This window comes from Mandrillus leucophaeus, unplaced genomic scaffold (assembly GCF_000951045.1).
Source record: "Mandrillus leucophaeus isolate KB7577 unplaced genomic scaffold, Mleu.le_1.0 Scaffold203, whole genome shotgun sequence".
Lineage (NCBI taxonomy): Eukaryota > Metazoa > Chordata > Mammalia > Primates > Cercopithecidae > Mandrillus > Mandrillus leucophaeus.
Window position 1 is genome coordinate 2,034,999 of NW_012102066.1, and position 20,356 is coordinate 2,055,354.

At 36.6% G+C, this 20,356-nt stretch overlaps 1 protein-coding gene across 6 annotated transcripts in view; it reads left to right on the forward strand.

Moving 5' to 3' along the window:
• Positions 1 to 18,382, forward strand: part of CAPRIN2 (caprin family member 2) — a 45,391-nt gene extending 27,009 nt beyond the window's left edge. For 2 of the 6 annotated variants that reach the window (XM_011979566.1, XM_011979564.1), the window contains 10 exons: positions 1,857 to 1,979; positions 3,491 to 3,572; positions 4,631 to 4,686; positions 7,024 to 7,128; positions 8,708 to 8,854; positions 11,253 to 11,421; positions 12,800 to 12,985; positions 14,053 to 14,153; positions 16,299 to 16,362; positions 17,461 to 18,382. In XM_011979566.1, the coding sequence (XP_011834956.1) occupies positions 1,857 to 1,979; positions 3,491 to 3,572; positions 4,631 to 4,686; positions 7,024 to 7,128; positions 8,708 to 8,854; positions 11,253 to 11,421; positions 12,800 to 12,985; positions 14,053 to 14,153; positions 16,299 to 16,362; positions 17,461 to 18,029 (1,602 nt within the window). In that variant the 3' untranslated portion in view covers positions 18,030 to 18,382. Of the gene's footprint in view, positions 1 to 1,856; positions 1,980 to 3,490; positions 3,573 to 4,630; positions 4,687 to 7,023; positions 7,129 to 8,707; positions 8,855 to 11,252; positions 11,422 to 12,799; positions 12,986 to 14,052; positions 14,154 to 16,298; positions 16,363 to 17,416 lie in introns of all 6 variants that reach the window. The other 4 variants (XM_011979569.1, XM_011979565.1, XM_011979567.1 and 1 more) reach the window with 4 other exon arrangements.
• Positions 18,383 to 20,356: the final 1,974 nt, after the last annotated feature.

Below are 20,356 nucleotides of genomic sequence, written 5' to 3' on the forward strand. Positions count from 1 at the left end.
GACAAGTTATATTTTTCTATATTCTCTTGCTTCTCTTCTGCTCCTTTATGGTCACTCAGTTTAGCCCAGGTCTTTATGAAGGTGGTTTATAAAGACCTAGGGTGGTTGCGGATACTTCAGGATTGGGGGAAGGATTTGAATTAGTTCTCTATTTCCATTTCAAAAATGAGAATTTTTCCAAAGATAGGAAGAGTGTTGGCATTAAATATTTTGTAGTTAGGTTTTGGAGTACAAGATTTAGTTAAAATATAAGGCCACATTCTTTTAAGCATAAATAACCTATTTCAGGTAGATAAAACTTACATTGAATAATTCTTGGGTACAGTACTATGTTAGGGTTGCCTTTTATTGTAAATTACTTATTTACTACTATTTATAACGTAAACTTGTTACCACGTCATTTGCTGAGATGTATGAACTTGTGCTTCCACTGATCTCTTATCTCTGTGGAGTAGTCTTCCTTGCACTTTTTTGCCATTTTAGCTAAAGGCTTTCTGATAAACCATTGGCCCTCTAATAATGTGAAAAACATTTTGCTTGGGGAAAGCAAAGCATTGCATTTTATAAGTAAATTACCCTTGGCTTAATTCTGCTATGGAAACAAAATTTTAGAGTTATGTGGCTGTTTTGCTCTCCTTTCTCCTTTCAAGTTGCTAATATTAATTTTAGCTTCTTCCTGACCCTGCGGAAGATTAGCAGCTTTATTAACCAAATGTCACACAACCGTAACTGTAATATAACTATTTTGAAAAACATATTTTAAAACCCAATTTAATATCTCAGTAAAGCTGCTTTTAAAAACGTGGTTTAAAATTCCAGTAGGTATAGCAATGCAGAACCTTTATCATACCAGAATATTATCATGCTATTTGATGAATTGCATTTAAAATCAGGGTTGCATATTTGGAAAGGTCAAAACATATTTAATTTGCTTTTGTGGCACAGATAGCATTATATTGAAGTTGCAGGGTTTTTCATTTACTGAGAGGAGAGGATACTTCTATGTGTAATATGGTATTTTTCTATCTGTCTTGGAATCTGAGCTGTCTAGAATATTGACTAAGTACAGTCAAATGCAGAATAGAGTTCAAAGCCAAAAGACTAGATAACATGAAATTAATCACTAATGTTCATACCTTCCTCCTAAAAGAGTCTCATATGTATTCACTTATGGTCTCTTAACTCTATTTTATCTGGTACCTTTGACAAACTTAGCTGTGTATCTTCTTTGAGAATTAGAAGGTGGAGAAGAGGAGCTAGTGGAGACTGGCATGTTGACAGCTTTAAAAAGTAACTGTAAATTGGTCTAATTCAGGATGTGTAGCAATTTTAAGCAATTTAGGATGAATATCAGTAGCCCCTAAGAGTGTACTTACTTTATAACAAAATATAGTGTATCCCCCTCAATTTTAGGGCATGTGTATGTATGTATTTATATATGTATTTACATTTTGATTTCTGAAATCAGATACATCTTAAAAATGGGATGTATATTTAATGTGGTAGTAATAATTTTTGCCCTGGAAAAAAAAAATCATTGGTATGTCTCATAGTCATTGGTGTGTTATACTAGAGGACATATGGTAACTCGTGTCCATAATGAAAACACTCGTAACAAGGAGGTTCTGCTGGATCTTAATTTTGTGCTTTAGAAAGAGTTCCATGAAAATTGTGAAGGGGAAAAATCTGTTTAAAGTTTGCTTATTTAGAAACAGTATTTATGAGAAAATTCTTTATCTGTGATAAATGAACATTGCTGTTTTTTCTTTTCCTTTAAGATGTAGTGATAAGCTGTTTCCTAGACTAGGCTCTTGAATTTGAATTTCACTCTTACACATTATGGGTTTATCTTGTAGGTGCCTAAGCCTATGCATCAGCCTGTAGGTTCTTCCTCTACCCTTCCGAAGGATCCAGTATTGAGGAAAGAAAAACTGCAGGATCTGATGACCCAGATTCAAGGAACTTGTAACTTTATGCAAGTATGAGTCATTTACAAAATCTTAAATGATATTCATGGGGATTCTAATTGGAAATATTACAGTGAAATTATTGTTAAGAGCATTGATTATTCTGTCAAGTCCTGGCTCTGCTGCCTCCTAGCTCTCCTAGCCTGGAGTTTAGGCAAATTACTTGATTCTGCCTCAGTTTCTTTATTTGAAAAATGAGGATTATTGTTCCTACTTCCTAAGTTTGTTAGAACAAAAAAAAAAATGAAGTAAGCATGTGAAAAGCTTAACTTACACAAGTATCATTACTGCTGTAGATCATCAGTACTGAGAACTGTGAGAACCTACTCTATGCTTGGTATTGTTAGGTACCATTGTAGTATAGATATAGAAAATAAGACATTCATTGCCTTCAAGGAATTTATATTCCAGTTGTAGAAGATTGTAAATTTATGTTAAATCAACAGTTAAATGATAAATTGTGTTATACAATATATTTATGTTGTGAGAAACACAGAATTTGAGAATAGTGTGAGATTACTGAGGGCTAAAGTAGTCAAATAAGTATTTTTGTTTAGTAAAAGATCCTGAGCTTTGAATATAGACATGGGTTTAAATTCTGTTACTTACCAGCTGTTTAACTGACCTCCAACACTTATTTGCAAAATGTAGGAATTGCCTATACCATCAGATTACTTAAAGATGAAAGAACTAAAATGCTCCCTGCAAATGTGTAGCTTAAGTGTGCAAAATACTGGAAACTTTTCTGGGAGAACCGAGATAGGCAGAAGAGAGTGATTTCTCATCATGGAAGTGTTTTAACAGCATGAGCTAGTAAATGGTTGAGATAAATAGGTGCTCTTTGGTTGGGTGTAATAAAAATGGGGGTTCTGATTAGACTAGGATTGATGGCTATGTGTAGGACCTTAGTAAGGTCAAGAATTTCTTTTCCAACTTAGTCCTTAGATTTACTGTTGTAGTTTTTTTGTTTTGTTTTGTTTTGTTTAAAGACAGGGTCTCACTCTGCTGGCCGAGGTTGGGGTGCAGTGGTGTGATCAAAGCTCATTGCAGCCTCGAACTCCTGGGCTCAAGCGATCCTCTTGTCTCAGCCTCCTGAGCATCTGGGACTACAGGCACATACCACCATGCCTAGCTAATTCTTTAAAAAATTTTTAGTAGCAGCAAGGTCTCGCTTTGTGCCCATGCTGGTCTCAAACTCCTGAGCTCAAGCGATCCTCCTACCTAAGCCTCCCAAAGTGCTGGGGTTGCAGGTGTGAGCCACTGCGCACAGCCTACTCTTGTGGGTTTAGCACTCTACACAGCCTTAAGGTATGGCAGTTACTTTAGATTTTAATTTTAATTCTTAATTTCTTTTTCTATGGAGACTATTTTTGGCATCTTGAGATCGTGATTAGCTAGATACCTATAGCTTTAGCTAGATATCTGTAGCTAATAGACTATAGGCAGCATCATGAATAATTTAGTGGTAATAGCTTTTAAATGAGTAATCTCTGTTTCTACTCTATTTAAAATTGTATCTTTAGGAGTCTGTTCTGGACTTTGACAAACCTTCAAGTGCAATTCCATCGTCACAACCGCCTTCAGCTACTCCAGGTAGCCCCGTAGGTATGTAATCATTCTAAAGACTTGGAGCAAATTATCTTGAGCTAACAGCTGTTTGTTGTTGTTGTTGTTGTCTTTTCAAATGATTTTATTTTAGATGTCCTAATATGTTGGTGTATTAATTTATTCTAACTGTATACATCTGTTACCAGTTATACGTGGGTAAATTACCGTTAGGACATTAGTGTACTTAACTGGCTTATTTTCACTTTTTGGAGAAAGGCTCTGGATGGGTGAATGGAAATACTCAATAGCTGTTTTTGTAATTTATGTTGTTGTTGGAGTGAATTCTGACCAGAACTTGCTTGACTCCTTTGGACTCTAAATCTAGTGTTGAGGCTTTTAGGTCTTAACTACGGGTGCGATTACCACAATGAAGTGTAGAACAGTGATTAACACAGTAACTAACAAAGGAGCCTACATTAGAATCTGGCCCGTTGCTTCAAAGCTTAGGCTTTTCGCTCCACATTTGTTTTTCTCCAGAGAGGAGTGACATAAAGCTAGTTCAGCTGTAGTGAGCAGTATACACCAGCTTGAAGATTGATGCAGCAATTCCTGGGTGAAGTAAGAGTAAATAGAGAGTAATTAATAAAAGTGATGGATATTAACAAGAAGAAACAAACTATATAATTGAAAAGTATATTAATATATATAATCAGAAAAAAACTGAACAGATGATCCAGATAAGATTAACTTTGAAATTTGTGAAACTTAAGTTTATCAGTTAATTACTATGCATGGTAGCTCGGGTCTTATCTTCCAGGTCACTATTATCAGTTATTTTTTAATGTCTTAGTTCTTTTCTTTTGGAAGTCTTGAAATGCTATTTTTGCCCATTTAACCTGAAAACATCACTCTGTGTCACCGATGGAACTAGTATTTTCTATTCTTCTACAGTTCTCTCTCTTTAAAACTCTAATAGAAAGTGCATAATGAACTTGAAACGTAGTCCTTCCAGCTAATGCCTTTTTTTGTGAAGTGTAAGCTTTAGTTTCCTCCTAGTTGATACGCATAAGCTTTTGTCTTCCCTCAGTAGTTACTGTTTGTTTTACTCCTTGCAGCATCTAAAGAACAAAATCTGTCCAGTCAAAGTGATTTTCTTCAAGAGCCATTACAGGTAACTTTCCAAATTAATCTTTTATTCTTTGTTACTCAAGGAAGAAGCTCTTGCTTTGGAAAGAATAATCAGACTTACTGATTCTAATGTACCTAATGAAATTACTAAAAGTATTCTAAGCATTATCTAGTTTAGTAGATTAAATACAACTTGTCCTAAAATGATTCCCTGATGACTATGCTGAAAACATCTAATACAGGTTTGCTGACTTTAGTAAGGAGAGAGCAAGCCTGAAGAAATCAGAGGGTACCTTGTCTAAGAATATTATGTTCTCTTGAGCGACTTAAGTCATTTAGTTTATTAACATAGTAAAGTATCTGAAGAAAGAAATTATTATTTAAAAAAATTTTTTTTTGTTGAGACAGAGTCTTGCTCTGTCACCCAGGCTGGAGTGCAGTGGCATGATCTCAGCTCACTGCTACTTCTGCCTCACGGGTTCAAGCAGTTCTCTGCCTCAGCCTCCCAAGTAGCTAGGATTACAGGCGCCCACCACCACACCTGCCTAATTTTTTTGTATTTTTAGTAGAGACGGGGTTTCACCATCTTGGCCAGGCTGGTCTTGAACTCCTGACCTCGTGATCCACACACCTCAGCCTCCCAAAGTGCTGGGATTACAGGTGTGAGCTGCTGCACCCAGCCTTAATTTTCAAACTGTATTTATTGAGCAGGGTATATTGAGGTTTTTCCTACTTTCCTCCAGTTCACTCACTGCTTTTACTAAAGCAGTTAAATTTTATCGGTTCCAGCTGTTTAGGGTTCTCCATAAGGCTTTCAATTGACAAATAAATTTTTTGAAAAGCACTGGTCTAGTTTAGTAGTTCTCTGGTGGAGGCCGTGGGATGGCTGCATCAGAAGCCCCTGGTCACTTTAATAAGGTATACATTTCTAGATAAGACCTTAGACCTGTTAGAGCAGAATTTTCTAGGGTGTTACCTATATTTTTAAAAACTTCCTGGTTGAATCTTCATACCCATTTTTTGGAACATTAGTTTCAAACATCATGTTTATTTACCAATAACCCACCTCCAACTGGTCCACTTAAAAAGCACTAATTTGGAAGCAGGAACTGCCATCACTTCTAAATAAATACTAATATAAATGTCTTTGTTATTCAATGAACCTTTTAACTGAAATTCAAGCCATTTTAAGATTAACTATCAAGTGGCCTAAGATGCCTTAACTTAGCATCTGTGAATCTTCCCTTAGCAACAGAGTTAGTTATTTCCCCACAACAGCCAGTTCTACTTTTCTTGGGCACTAATCTCATTACTTTAATGACAGAGCAGAAGAAAGACCTAGTTTTAGAAACACTCTAATCTCATAATGGTTCTAATATTTTGGCCAGATCTAAGTTATGCCTATTTATTTGGGTAATATAAGATGTTCTAAAGGATTTCCAATATTTTTTTCCATAAGATCTTGAAATTTAATCCCCAGTCTCCTTCCTAAAAAGCAACATATCATAATGCCTCCTTCAAGAAGGTCACTGAAACATAATTTCTCTGTTTTGTTACCCTTCATTAGTTTCCAGTTCACCTATTTTATTACTTGGGGTCTTCAGAACCACATGGAAGCATTTAGATAAAAGGAGTGGATTCACTGAAACTTTAGACCTTGCTCTTGCCAGATTTTTATGAGTGTCTCTCTGCTATTTTTGAATACTTGTTGTGTGATGGAATTCTTTCCTAGCCACTCTTTTCATTTTCTGTTGGTTACAGTTGTCACAACTTTTGTTCCTAATGTACTTTCTCCCAATTTTTATTTTACATATGCTATCAGCTTTGATTTTTCACTGGCATTTTTGGTGCCATTCTGATTTATGTAGAGCTTATTCTTTCTATTTATACTTTAGCCTGCCTCTTTAGGACACTGATAGCACTTAGCATGAAAGCATAGTTACTATGATCTCTGGCAGAGCTGTGCCTACAGTGTTAAATATGCCCAGAGCTCACCTTCCCATGGATGCTATCTACTGCAGGGCCAAGAATCAGTGAAAATGGGATGAGATGTGTAGTTTTGGTGACCAGGCCTGGAAAGGCAGTGTAGCAGGCTGCTTGTGTTTGAATCTCAGCTCTGCCACTTAATTGTAGTATGATCTTGGGCAAATTTCTTAACCTTTCTTTGTCACTGCTTCATTGTCAATAAAATGAGAATAGTACCTACCTCACAGATTATCATTAGGATTAAATATATTAACATGTGTAAAGTGTTTAGTAGAGTGCTTCTTGACACATGTGCCTGTTCAGTAAGAGTAACATATTAGGAAGGCCAGGGCCCAAGAACTACAAAGTTAACAAAATGTGCCTTTTACAATATTTTGTATTTTCCTGTGTCTAGGCTACTTCTACTCCAGTTACTTGTAGCTCAAATGCTTGCTTGGTTACTACCGATCAGGCTTCTTCTGGATCTGAAACAGAATTTATGACCTCAGAGACTCCTGAGGTAAAAGACCAATTGTCTTAATTTCTTTTGCGTCTTAAAGAATAGCAGAACCAGTTTATCTTATGAATTACAGGCATGATTAGTTGAATGATGTACCATTTATACTTTATTAATGTATTGCTTTCTATAGATATTGTGATCTTAGAACTTATACAGGTAACTTCATTGTGGCTTTGCCATATAAATAGATTTGATATGGTATTGCCTTATCTAATGCAATAAATGTCAATTTTTAATCTAAAAAAATGAAAAGTGTAGGTAGCATTAAGTCAAGTTTCTCACTATATTTACACTGGAGGACTTTTAGGAGAAAAGTTTCTTATTTGTATAACTGAAAGCTCAATAACTTTATATTTTTAATATTAGCACTTACTGAGTTGGAATGAGTTACAATCTTATTTTGGCTAACTTTGTCAAAAATATTTTGGGTCAGGTGCAGTGGCTCATGCCTGCAATCCCAGCGCTTTGGGAGGCCAAGGCAGGTGGATCACTTGAGGTCAGGAGTTCAAGACCAGCCTGGCCAACATGGTGAAGCCCCGTCGCTCCTAAAAATACAAAAATTAGCTGTGCACGGTGGCGCGTGCTTCTAGTCCCAGGTACTCAGAAGGCTGAGGCCGGAGAATTGCTTGAACCTGGGAGGCGGAGTTTGCAGAGATTGTGTGCCACTGCACTTTAGCCTGGGTGACAAAGTGAGACTCTGTCTCAAAAAAAAAAAAAAAAAAGGCATTTTAACGGTATTATGTTTGTGCTTTCAATTTCAATTCTAAGTTACAGTTTTTACTAAGTTTGAGTAAATTCTTAAGATGGACATAGTAGGATGAATTTTTAGTGGTAATTTAGCAACTATCAGGTATTTTTTTGTTAACTATTATACAAGAATATGTATTCATTATAGAATATAAGAAAATATAGATAATCCTTAGTTTTTATGGTGCTGAGACTTGATCTGAATTTAAATTAACTCATTCCTCATTTTAAGAAGAGGAAGAAGTGATTGTTACCAAGTAACTCATAGCTGTCTGCCTCACAGTCTAGTTGAGATTGGTTTTTGGTATTTTTTTAAGCCTTTGGATTTATAATCTGTTATGTCAAGAACTTGTGGCTTCCTTAGGTAAGGATTACTTAAATCGGATCAAAGTTGTTTTCTGTTTTAGGTAGCTGACTTAGAAACCCACTAATAAGTCTTTAGAGAAAAAATTAACACTCAACAACTAACCCAAGTTTTTTCTTAAATCCAATTCTGATGTATACATTTTGAATAATACTAGGTTCTTAACCGGAAATTACCATTTCAGGGTTTGAAAAGAATGAGGTGCATAAAAAAAGTTCAGCCTCTCATCTGTTAGACTGATTATTGGTAAGACTCTTTCACTTAGTCAGCAAGCTGTGCAAAGCAAATACTGGTATGCATCCTCAGCAACTGAGATTTGAAGTTGTAAGCAAAAGCTATTCTTTTGCATTCCTGTGTCCAAATGTCATCCTAAAGAACTTGCTGACTTATGCCAGTTTGGGTTTTAGAGTAAGTTAACTGCTTGTTATATGGCAGGTGATTGGCTGATGCTGCATTTCTCCTCCCCAGGCAGCAATTCCCCCAGGCAAGCAACCGTCTTCACTAGCTTCTCCAAATCCTCCCATGGCAAAGGGCTCTGAACAGGGCCTGCAGTCACCTCCAGCAAGTAGTAGTTCAGTAACCATTAACACAGCACCCTTTCAAGCCATGCAGACAGTGAGTATGAAACATGAATGATGATTACAGTTCATTATTCCTGTTAAAAGCCATTGTTTCTCTTACATAATTATTGGGTACTATGTGAAAAGTTTGCCTTTTGTAAAATTTATTTGAGTTCGTAGAATTATATTTGGCCAATGGCAATACTGTTGTGGTAGAAGAGTAGGAAATCCGCAGGCTCTAGAATTTTAAATGAGTGTTTTATCAGAACATTATTCCCTCTTTCAGAATTAGTAGCAGGCAAAGTTGAGGACCCATATTAAACAAACACAATGTGTGGGTGAGAAACAGAATTTCTAGCAACAGCTTAATAATACTAACCATTACTAATATCAGTACTAGTGTTATTCCCTAACATCAGTAACCTGAAATACTGGACACATACTTGGGTGTTCTGTCATTGCTAAAACTTTCATTTTATTTTATCCTGATCTCAAGATGGTTTTTGGAGATTTGTTCAGATTTGTGTGGTGTTTTGAATTATGTATTTTTCTACAAATTGTAGTTAAGGCTTTTTTCTTTTTTAAATAATATTACAGCTAGTTTGGTATGTTTATTCTCTAAACACAGACTAGTCTAAAACAGTTCTTCGGGGGGAAAAAAGCCTTAGTGAGCTAGTAAGTACCCTTCCTGTTGGTGCTTAGTGTCCCACTCCAAGCACTTTGATGGTGGTAGTGGGGCCAGTGGAGTAGCATGGAAAGCAGGCATCACCCGGGGAGACTGGCTGGTGTGTCCAGACAGTTGAATTCACTCACCTTATCACTTAGAATATCTTATTTCTAGACAGAATAGTTTTCTTGCTTTCACTCTTTTCCTGTCAGTTCATCCTGCACAGTATAGCCACATTGGTTTTACCTTTTCTTTTGTCTAATTAAAAGCAAGCAGTGTTCCATTACAGAATGAAATTTAGTCCTCTGATACTCAGTACCTTTTCAAGTCTGGTATACCTGCCACACTGGTCCCCTGGGCTTGCCTTATATATTCTTGTCACAATACCTTTTGCTCATGCCATTCTGTTTTATCTGCCTGTTTGAATCCTACCCAGTACACATTGGTTCTTACTCATTTATTGATTAAAGAATAGTTACAAAACCAGGCACTGTTCTTAATCACTGAGGTTGTAGCAGTGAAAAAAAGTAAAATATGCTCAGGAAACTTAACATTTTGTTATGGAGGTAGGAGGGCTGGGGAGACAGATACCTGTATATCAGGTGCTGTGTGATGTAAGGAAAAATGGAGCAGAATCAGGGAGCTAGAGAGTCATAGAAGGACAGATCATTGCTTGCCACATGGTAAAGATTCAGTAAACGGTGAAATATTTCATTCATCTTTAGTTTTTGAAAAAAGACCCCTCTCCCTTATAGCCTTTATTCTCAGGAAGCATTATTATGATAGCATAGTAGCAGGAAGATTAACTTTTGCTCTTAGGTGTAAATTCTGTCAGGAATCAAGTAGGAGTGTTTTTTTGTTGTGTTTTTTACTGTGGTAAAATACGTGTAACAGAATTTACCATTTTAACCTTTTTAAAGTATGCAATTCAGTGGTATTATAATAGTACATTCATAATGTGCAATCATCATCACTACTTTTAGAACTTTGTCATTATTCCAAACAGAAACTCAGTATCCATTAAACAATAACTTCTATTTGTAACCCCCTCCACAGCTCTGCTAATCTCTATTCTACTTCGTTTCTATGAATTTACCTATTCTACCTCATATAAGTGGTATCCTACAACATTTTTCCTCTTGTATCTGGCTTACTGCACTTTGCAGAATGTTTTCAGAGTTCATTCACGTTATAGAGTGTATCAGAATTTCATTTTTATATGGCTGAATAATCCGTTTTATATATGTACTTCATTTCGCTTATTCATTCATCTGTTGGGAAGTTGAGTTGTTTGTACCTTTTGGCTATTCTGAATAATGCTGCTATGAACATAGGTGTATAAATACCTGTTTGAGTCCTGCTTTCAGTTATTTGGGGTATATACCTAGAGATGGAATTAGTGGATCATATGTTAATGCTATACTTTTTGAGGAGGCAGCATACTGTTTTCCACAGGGTGGCTGCACCATTTTGCATTCCCACTGGCAATGCATGAGGGTTCCAGTTTTTCTGCATCCTTGCCAACACTTATTTTCTGTCCTTTTGATAATAGCCCTCCTAATGGGTATAAAATTTGTATTGCATTATGGTTTGGATTTATATTTCCGTAATGATGATGAGCATGTTTTCATGTGCTTATTTACCATTTATCTTCTTTGGAGAGATGTCTATTCAAGTCCTTTGCCTGCAAAATAGAAGTTTTTGAATGTACGATTTTTCTGGATACCACCCTTAAGAATTTTCTTTGAAAATTCCCAAATGACTCAGCGTGTCCTTGTCTTTTAAGGTATTTAATGTTAATGCACCTCTGCCTCCACGGAAAGAACAAGAAATGAAAGAATCCTCTTATTCACCTGGCTACAATCAAAGTTTTACCACAGCAAGTACACAAACACCACCCCAGTGCCAACTGCCATCTATACATGTAGAACAAACTGTCCATTCTCAAGAGACTGGTAAGATCTTTGCATATGATATTTGGAAGACTTAGATGGACCGCCAATTGAATGGAAAGCAAGTCTAGCAAGTCTGTAGTGACACTTTAGAAGTATTTTCCTGACTAGTAAGCATTATTTCTTCACATGTTCCTCCAGTGTTGAGAAAAACCTAATGCCCTTTCCTGTGTTGAGTTTACCTATTAATTTTAATTTTTGTAGAGATAGAACTTAGAAGACTGATTTAACCTTGAAGTGGGTTTGTATTTTCAAATCTATTTGCTTTGATTACCACAGACAGTGATTGAGGTAGATGGGCACTATCTAGCTGCTTATATGAAGGTTTTGAAACCATTCTGTTAACCCTTTTAACACAGATGGTTATCTGTCCTTTTCTTTTTATCTTATAACAAAAGATTGAAGACTGTGAAGATATGACTTAGTATGCTCATTGTACAGTTTGCTTAGAGATGGGAGGCTATTTTGATCTTTCATGCTGTTCTAAATCACGAATAGGTAACTTTGTACTCATTTCTTAGTTTAAATTTAAGAAGCACTTGTAGATTTTTCATATTGGTATTTCAGATCCCTATTGAGTTTTTTAACTGAAGTCGGAGCAAATGAATTGAGCATTCTGAGTACTTGGCTAATCAAGTGATGAAGAGGTAGTAATATAAATTCTGGGACCTAGGCACAGATGACCCAATTCTCTTCTCCCCTCTACTGTTAAAAGACAGGGCAGGTGACTTACGTAAATGATATTTTTGTCATGTGCCTTCTCAGATACAGTATTAATTAGAATCCATTTTCTTTTACTCCCTCATCTGGAGTATTTAGCCTGCTTTTTAAAAATTGTCATAAAATATACATAACATAAAAATTACCATTTTAATCATTTTTAACTATATAGATATTCTGTGGCATTAAGTACAACCAAATTGTTGTGTAATTATTACCACTGTCCACCTCCAGAACTTTTCATCTTCCCCCAACTGAAACTTTGTAATCATTTAATACTAACTCCTCCTCCTCCTCTCCCCCCAGCCCCTGGCAACCACCATTCTACTTTCTGATTCTGAAAATGACTGCTCTAGGTACCTCATATAAGTGGTATACAATATTTGTGCTTTTGAAACTAGCTTATTTTACTTGGCATGTCTTAAGGGTTCATTCGTGTTGTAGCATGGGTCAAAATTTTCTTCCTTTTTTAGGCTGAATAATATTCCATTATATATGAATTATGTATTTGAATCATGTAGATGAACTGTATATATGAATATATATCTCCTATTTGTTTTTAAAGGGAGCAAATTGTATTAATGATTTTGATATATACTGGCTTTTAAGTATAAAGATTATTACCATTTAACTCTTGGACTCCAAAACCGTTTTTCTTAAGCAGCAAATTATCATCCTGATGGAACTATTCAAGTAAGCAATGGTAGCCTTGCCTTTTACCCAGCACAGACGAATGTATTTCCCAGACCTACTCAGCCATTTGTCAATAGCCGGGGATCTGTTAGAGGATGTACTCGTGGTGGGAGATTAATAACCAATTCCTATCGGTCCCCTGGTGGTTATAAAGGTATGCCCTGAATAAAATTTAATTATACTGAATTATTTTGTCTGTGTGTTTACTTGACTCAAACCATTTTTACCTAACCTTGCTTTTACCTAACCTTTTGTCATTTATAATGTAGTAGAGAATTTCCTGTTTGTGAATAATAAAGTATTTTTAATATACCTATTCTCCATAACAGAGGAACTAATTTTCTGTATGAAAAGCAGATTGATTTTGTGACTTACTGAAGTGGAAGGTTTCACCGTATTGTTTTACAGAGGATGAATTTTCATATTTGAGTGATGTTTTTCTTTTGTTGACTTAATTCTGCTAAAAGTGTATCATATTTACAAAATGCCCATTATCTAGTTATTTGTTAGATTATGTCACAAAGAATATAGAATTTGAGACTATAATAATGGTATTCTCTTAAACTTTTGTTATGGTTCCAAGTATCCTAGTCACTACTTATTATTAACAAAATACTCTAGACAGGCTGGGTGCAGTGGCTCACGCCTGTCATACCATGACCTTGGGGTGCCGAGGTAGGAGGATCATTGAGGCCAGGAGTTTGCGACCAGCCTGGGCAACATAGTGAGACCCCGTCTCTACAAAGAATTTTTAAAAATTAGCTGGGCATGGTGATGTGCACTTGTAGTCCCAACTACTTGGGAGGCTCAACTGGAAAGAATGCTTGAGTCCAAGAGTTTGAGGTTACGGTGAGCTGTGATCTCACTACTATGCTCCAGCCTGAGTAACAGAGCGAGGCACTGCCTATAAAAAAGCAAACAACAAGAAAATAACCCTTGACAGAGGCCCTGAGTAGCTAACTGCCCTACCACCACGCTTTCCCAACCCCAACCGGCATTTTAGCAGTAGTAAATTTATAAACCTGGCTTATTTGAAGACATCATTGTTCTATAAATGTATGTTTTACTGTGGAAGCAATATTAGAGTTTGCTTAAAGAGGGCATAATTCTAATGGTGGCGTAATACAATCAATTTAACTTTTAAAGCAGTATAGAATTAGACTGTTTAAAAGTTTAATATGATTTTGTACATAATCTTATGTAAGTGTGTTTATTTATTAGGTTTTGATACTTACAGAGGACTTCCTTCAATTTCCAATGGAAATTATAGCCAGCTGCAGTTCCAAGCTAGAGAGTATTCTGGACCACCTTATTCCCAAAGGGTAAGTAAGAATAGTTGTCATAGTTGAATACTGGTACAGTTGTTGATGTTAAGCTGGTGATTGAAGTATATAGCAGAGTCATAATTTGTTTTCTAAAAGTGCACTCTTAGTTTTAAAACTACTTGTAAGTCCTGTGGAGAAGAGTTGAGTTGGAAGCTTTTTCCAATTACTCAAGAAAGATAAATGATAACTGCTTGTTATGTGGAACTTAGAAGGTGTTAAGGACATTATTAATCATGTTGTTTGCATTAACTCATTTGCTCTTCCACCTTACAGGAGAAACTGGTTCAGAGGTTAAATAACTTATCTAAGGTCACTCATCAAGGAAATGGTAAACTAAGATTAGAACGTGACTTTCTTACTCCAGAGCCCATGATTTTAACTTTACTACATTGCCTTTGACTTAACTTGCCTAAATAGTAAATGTAGCAAAGCCCTTTTTCGTAAGATTTTTGTTGTTGTTTATTCTTATTTGAAGAACCCAGCATATTTTCTTTACTACATATGATAAAAGACTCATAAGAGTATGTTAGAAATTCCACTTTAACAAACCTTGGGAACTTACAGATTTGAATCTATAATACATCAGCATATTCAGTTTTGAAGTTTTACAAGCCTTTGAGTATGTGTATGGTATCATACTGAGTTCTGTTGGTAATATATAAAATACCTATCCTTGGAGTTTATAGTTACATGGGGTAGGATGGATGTCCACACAGAGGCAGTATTGAAAAGGGTGAAGGCCGGGCGTGGTGACTCACGCCTGTAATCCCAGCACTTTGGGAAGCCGAGGCGGGTGGATCACTTGAGGTCAGGAGTTTGAGACCAGCCTGACCAACATGGTGAAACCCCCTCTCTACAAAATTAGCCGGACGTGGTGGTGCACACCTGTAATTCCAGCTACTTGAGAGGCTGAGGCAGGAGAATTGCTTGAACCTGGGAGGTAGGGGTTGTAGTAAGCAGAGATAGCGCCATTGCACTCCACCCTGGGCAAGAAGAGCGAGACTCCATCTCAAAAAAAAAAAAAGAGTGAAAAACACCTTGGAATCTAAATGCCTTGGGTCTGACCCCTCATTTATCACTTCTTTTGCCACGTGACCTTAGATATGTTAGTGAAACTTTTTGAGCTCTAGTTCCTCATCTGTTAGTTTTTCATCTAACACTGAGGGGTAGTGAGGTTTTCTCCATGAGATATTCTGAGAATTAAATGAACTAAAGCACCTAAGTGCTTAGCACTACAGAGCCAGGTGTGTATATCAGTCGTACAAATACTAGATGTTATTACGTGATCCTCATGGAATGTATGTGAGGGGAGGATGTTGATTAATATAGACTTAAGTAAAAGAACGGTCTCTTAATACCACTATTACAGTATTTTGTGTGCTCTTTTACATTTCTTCCTGAGGAACAAGAAATTGATAATGCTAGTTGCTATTGCAGAGAGGGGACTGGGAGTATGGAGTAAGAGGCTTTATTATTTTTATTGTAATACACTTCTTGTCCTGTTTCAATTTTTTATTGCATATAATAATTACACCACTAATTATTCTTTTCATGAGTTGTATGAAGTTTGGCTTCCTTCATACTTGAGTTTGTTTGAAGTACTGCCCCTGGAACATTTTTTCTTAATATATTGGATTATATTTCTAGGCACTAAATATATTTATACAATATACTTTTTTATCAATTTCTTTAAAAAAAATTCCCAAATCCCAACATAATTGGTATTAGTCTTCCCAGTTTGGTGTATAAATAGAGCAAGGTTGAGAAAAATCTGTGTTCTTGCTTTACGATGTCCTTTTTTACTGAGATGAGGGACAGAGGACCATGCCACATGTAAAACTTTATCTCATTACTCAGCATTGTATCTTTTACATAGTATTCTCCAAGTGCTTTATTGTTTTTCGTGTATTAACAGATCTAATTGGTCAGATTAATTAACAGATGAAGCAAGTAATGCCACTGTTGCCCTTGCTTTGTTTTTCTTAGTGTTTGGAAACATCTGAGCCTCTTTGGTTGCTGGGGAAGGCCAGGTAAAGAACTAAAGGGACAATATTACAGATTTGCCAGCCAGTAGTCCTGTGTAATAACCAATTGTAGTCCTGCATTTTTAATGCCAAGATAAATATTATATGTTCACTTTAGGATAATTTCCAGCAGTGTTATAAGCGAGGAGGGACATCTGGTGGTCCACGAGCAAATTCGAGAGGTAAGAGTAATTAGCTGAATAGTTTTTTTTACCCAAAACATGTCTCTAGTTCTTTCTGCATCCTCTACCAAGTTCTTCCCAAAGCGCATTGCTTTTTAGCATTTGTCTTGTTGAGGTTTTCAATTGCTTGAATGTAGTACTAAAGTACTAAGGGAGATATTAGACTACTCAGATAGGCTATGGAAACCAATTGCAAATTGAATTAAAAGGGTGGGTGTTTTTTAAAAATCTACTTGACACTAGAGCATATTTAATCTTATATATTCACTATGCTGATTTCAAATATTTTTCATATGATGATTCAGGATGGTGGTTTTTGTAATAATGGGTACTTCTACTTTAATGTCACTGCATTAATAGATTCAAATAAGCAACAATTAAGACACCGTGACTTGAAACAAAAGCAGCATACTTATAACACTTTTTAAAATGTGAAGGAATTATTGAAAGTTTGTATAAGGGAGAAAAAAAATCATCGAAGAGTAACTTTGTCACAGGAAAGCAATGTTTTCCTTCTGAAAAAAATAGCGAGTATTCAGTTTCCTTTGCCTTAGTCTGAGCAGTGTTTTTGTATGGCACTTAAAACATTAAAAGTGTATGACTTGGAAACAAAAAAAACCAAGCATTCATCATGGGACTTAGTTCCATATCAGTCTATCTCTGAATGACTAGTAGCTAGTAGTTCTAAAAATTGGTTCTTTTATGTAGTCTCCATTTTCTTGAGACCTTCTACATTAGCTGCTTTGTAGAATGATCTCTGAGAAATTAAGAATTATGGGAGGAAGATGAAGTAAAAAGTGTTCAGACCTGAGTTTTAGACTTTGCTAAGTTATCTAGCCTTTTGGGGGCTACATTTTCTTAATCTTTAAAAAGGATCAATTAGACAATATTATCTTGGACCTTTCTGGCTTTAGAAGAGTATTGTAAAAACCTATTGCCAGAAAAATCTAGAAAAGTATAATCTGGCTATATATTGCTTTTGTTTTGGAATTTACTGTAAAATGTATCTTTGTCTGTTTCAGTAGCCGACTAATGTTAAATATTGTGTTCAAAGCTAACTGCTTCATTATGAGAAACTCACTGTTGCTAATAAAACAGCAGGGTGGAGTGATTCTTCTCAGGTGAGCAGCCCAGAAAGAGACAACGAAACCTTTAACAGTGGTGACTCTGGACAAGGCGACTCCCGTAGCATGACCCCTGTGGATGTGCCAGTGACAAATCCAGCAGCCACCATACTGCCAGTACACGTCTACCCCCTGCCTCAGCAGATGCGAGTTGCCTTCTCAGCAGCCAGAACCTCTAATCTGGCCCCTGGAACTTTAGACCAACCTATTGTGTTTGATCTTCTTCTGAACAACTTAGGAGAAACTTTTGATCTTCAGCTTGGTAGATTTAATTGCCCAGTGAATGGCACTTATGTTTTCATTTTTCATATGCTAAAGCTGGCAGTGAATGTGCCACTGTATGTCAACCTCATGAAGAATGAAGAGGTCTTGGTATCAGCCTATGCCAATGATGGTGCTCCAGACCATGAAACTGCTAGCAATCATGCAATTCTTCAGCTGTTCCAGGGAGACCAGATATGGTTACGTCTGCACAGGGGAGCAATTTATGGAAGTAGCTGGAAATATTCTACGTTTTCAGGCTATCTTCTTTATCAAGATTGAAAGTCAGTACAGTATTGACAGTAAAAGGATGATGTTCTAATTAGTGGGATTGAAGGAAAAGTAGTCCTTGCCTTCATGACTGGTTGGTTTAGGAAAATGTTTTTGTTCCTAGAGGAAGGAGGAGGTCCTTACTTTTTTGTTTTCCTTCCTAAGGTGAAAAATCAAGCTGAATGACAATTAGCACTAATCTGGCACTTTATAAATTGTGATGTAGCCTCGCTAGTCAAGCTGTGAATGTATATTGTTTGCACTTAATCCTTAACTGTATTAACGTTCAGCTTACTAAACTGACTGCCTCAAGTCCAGGCAAGTTACAATGCCTTGTTGTGCCTCAATAAAAAAGTTACATGCACCTTCAGTGTTCCTGTTTGATTAAACATTTAGTTGAGAGGTAAAATATCTGCTTTTTAATATTCATCACTGATAACTCTTGAATGGTTATTTCTTCATGGGCTCCTATTATTTTAAAATAAGACATATATAACAGTTCCTTCCAGGGTTACTTTTCTCTGATATTATACATGCCATTCATCAAAACATTTGATCTGTTTTCCATGGGCCAAATCATGCATTCTTCTTGAAGCTATTCTATTTTGCAGTAGGGCGTGGGTTTCCTTTAATTAGCTATCTTTTGGTAGCTACTACATGTGTAGTAATATACAATAGGAGATACACAGGAAATACTACTGGCCCACCATCAATAAGACTTACAGTTTCTAGTGGATTCTCAATTTAATTTGAGCAGGCAAAATGCTAAGACATTAAAAAGCAGAGGCTCTGTGGTCAGGCAATGCTGTGTTTCCGAGTCCTGATTTTGCCACTTAGTAGCTAATCTTAGAGAAGTTATGTTACCTCTAAGATCCATCTCTCTCTCTCTCTCTTAAATACTGTTTCTCAGATGTAAAATGTGAATGGTAGATTACCATCAGGACAGCTGTGAAGTTTAAGAATATATCTAAAAGACTTAACATAATGCCTGGCACATACACATTTAAGAAATGCAGTAAAGTTTAGTGTTCATTCTAGCCATATGATACTTTCTCACACTTAAAGCTTGTATGTCCTCTTCAGTAATAAGTTTTTTATTTCTCAGTTTAAATAATTTTTGGCTGGGCGCAGTGGCTCACACCTGTAATCCCAACACTTTGGGAGGCTGAGGTGGGCAGATCACCTGAGGTCAGGAGTTCAAGACCAGCCTGGCCAACATGGTGAAACCCTGTCTCTACTAAAAATACAAAAATTATCCAGGTGTGATGGTGGGCTCCTGTAATCCCAGCTACTTGGGAGGTTGAGGCAGGAGAATGTCTTGAGCCTGGGAGGGGGAGGTTGCAGTGAGCCGAGATTATGCCACTGCACTCCAGCCTGGGTGACTGAGCAAGACTCTGTCTCAAAAAAATATATCTATCTATTTTTTTAAAGTGAGCATTTTGGTTGCATTTTCAGGACTATATTAAGGGTTGCAGAAGGGCGTTATTACACATCAACGAAAGCAAGTAATCTGCTGAGGCAGAACATAATTTGCCGGGTCTGACCCACAGACCCTGGCTGAACAACGGATGAAAAAATGTATGCTGACACAGGTATTTTGCCTGACAGCACGAATAGAGGACTTCACTGCTCGGCACCACTGACAAGGGAGTCCAGCGAGAGTGAAGCCACGATAAGCTGGCGTTGCTTGTATTTATTTAGTACAGATTTAATGACAAAGGCTTTGAGTCAACACACTTTTGGGTAATTAGCATGCCCGCTCCCCTCCCCTGCCCACCAAGAGAGCAGTCCTGTGCGCAAATGATTAAAGGCCAGGTTTCGAGGCCTAAGTAAACTAATCTAGACCAATTCCTTTACATCCCCTTGTTATCTAACCTAATTTGTAAAGAAAATTCAGCTGTCTTCAGCCAAATTTTCTTTTGAAGCTTTTGCAAAACCTGGCCTTCCAACAAGGTTTGCTTCTTTCTATAATTTCCTCTTATAATTTCTCCCACCACCCTGTCTGAACTCCTACAATAATTGTTTTGATCCTCCTCTCTGAGGTGTTGAGTAATCTCAGGAAAATGGTATAAGAGCATTACGTTTATTACAGTTAATATTTTTGAGCTGGGTGTGGGTTCAGCAGTTACACCCTGAAGCCATGTTTATCTCTCCATGGTGTTAAATGCTAGTATAGTGTTCTCAAGATACAAGATGTGATTTGATTCAGTACCTCACAGAACTTTTTCAGCTTATGGTAGGAACTTTGTAGGGTAGGGATAATAGTATTACAGTTAAAAAAAATTAGCTCATGGCTTTTATGTCCACAACACAACTAAAAAGCATGTGGAAAAGTGGTA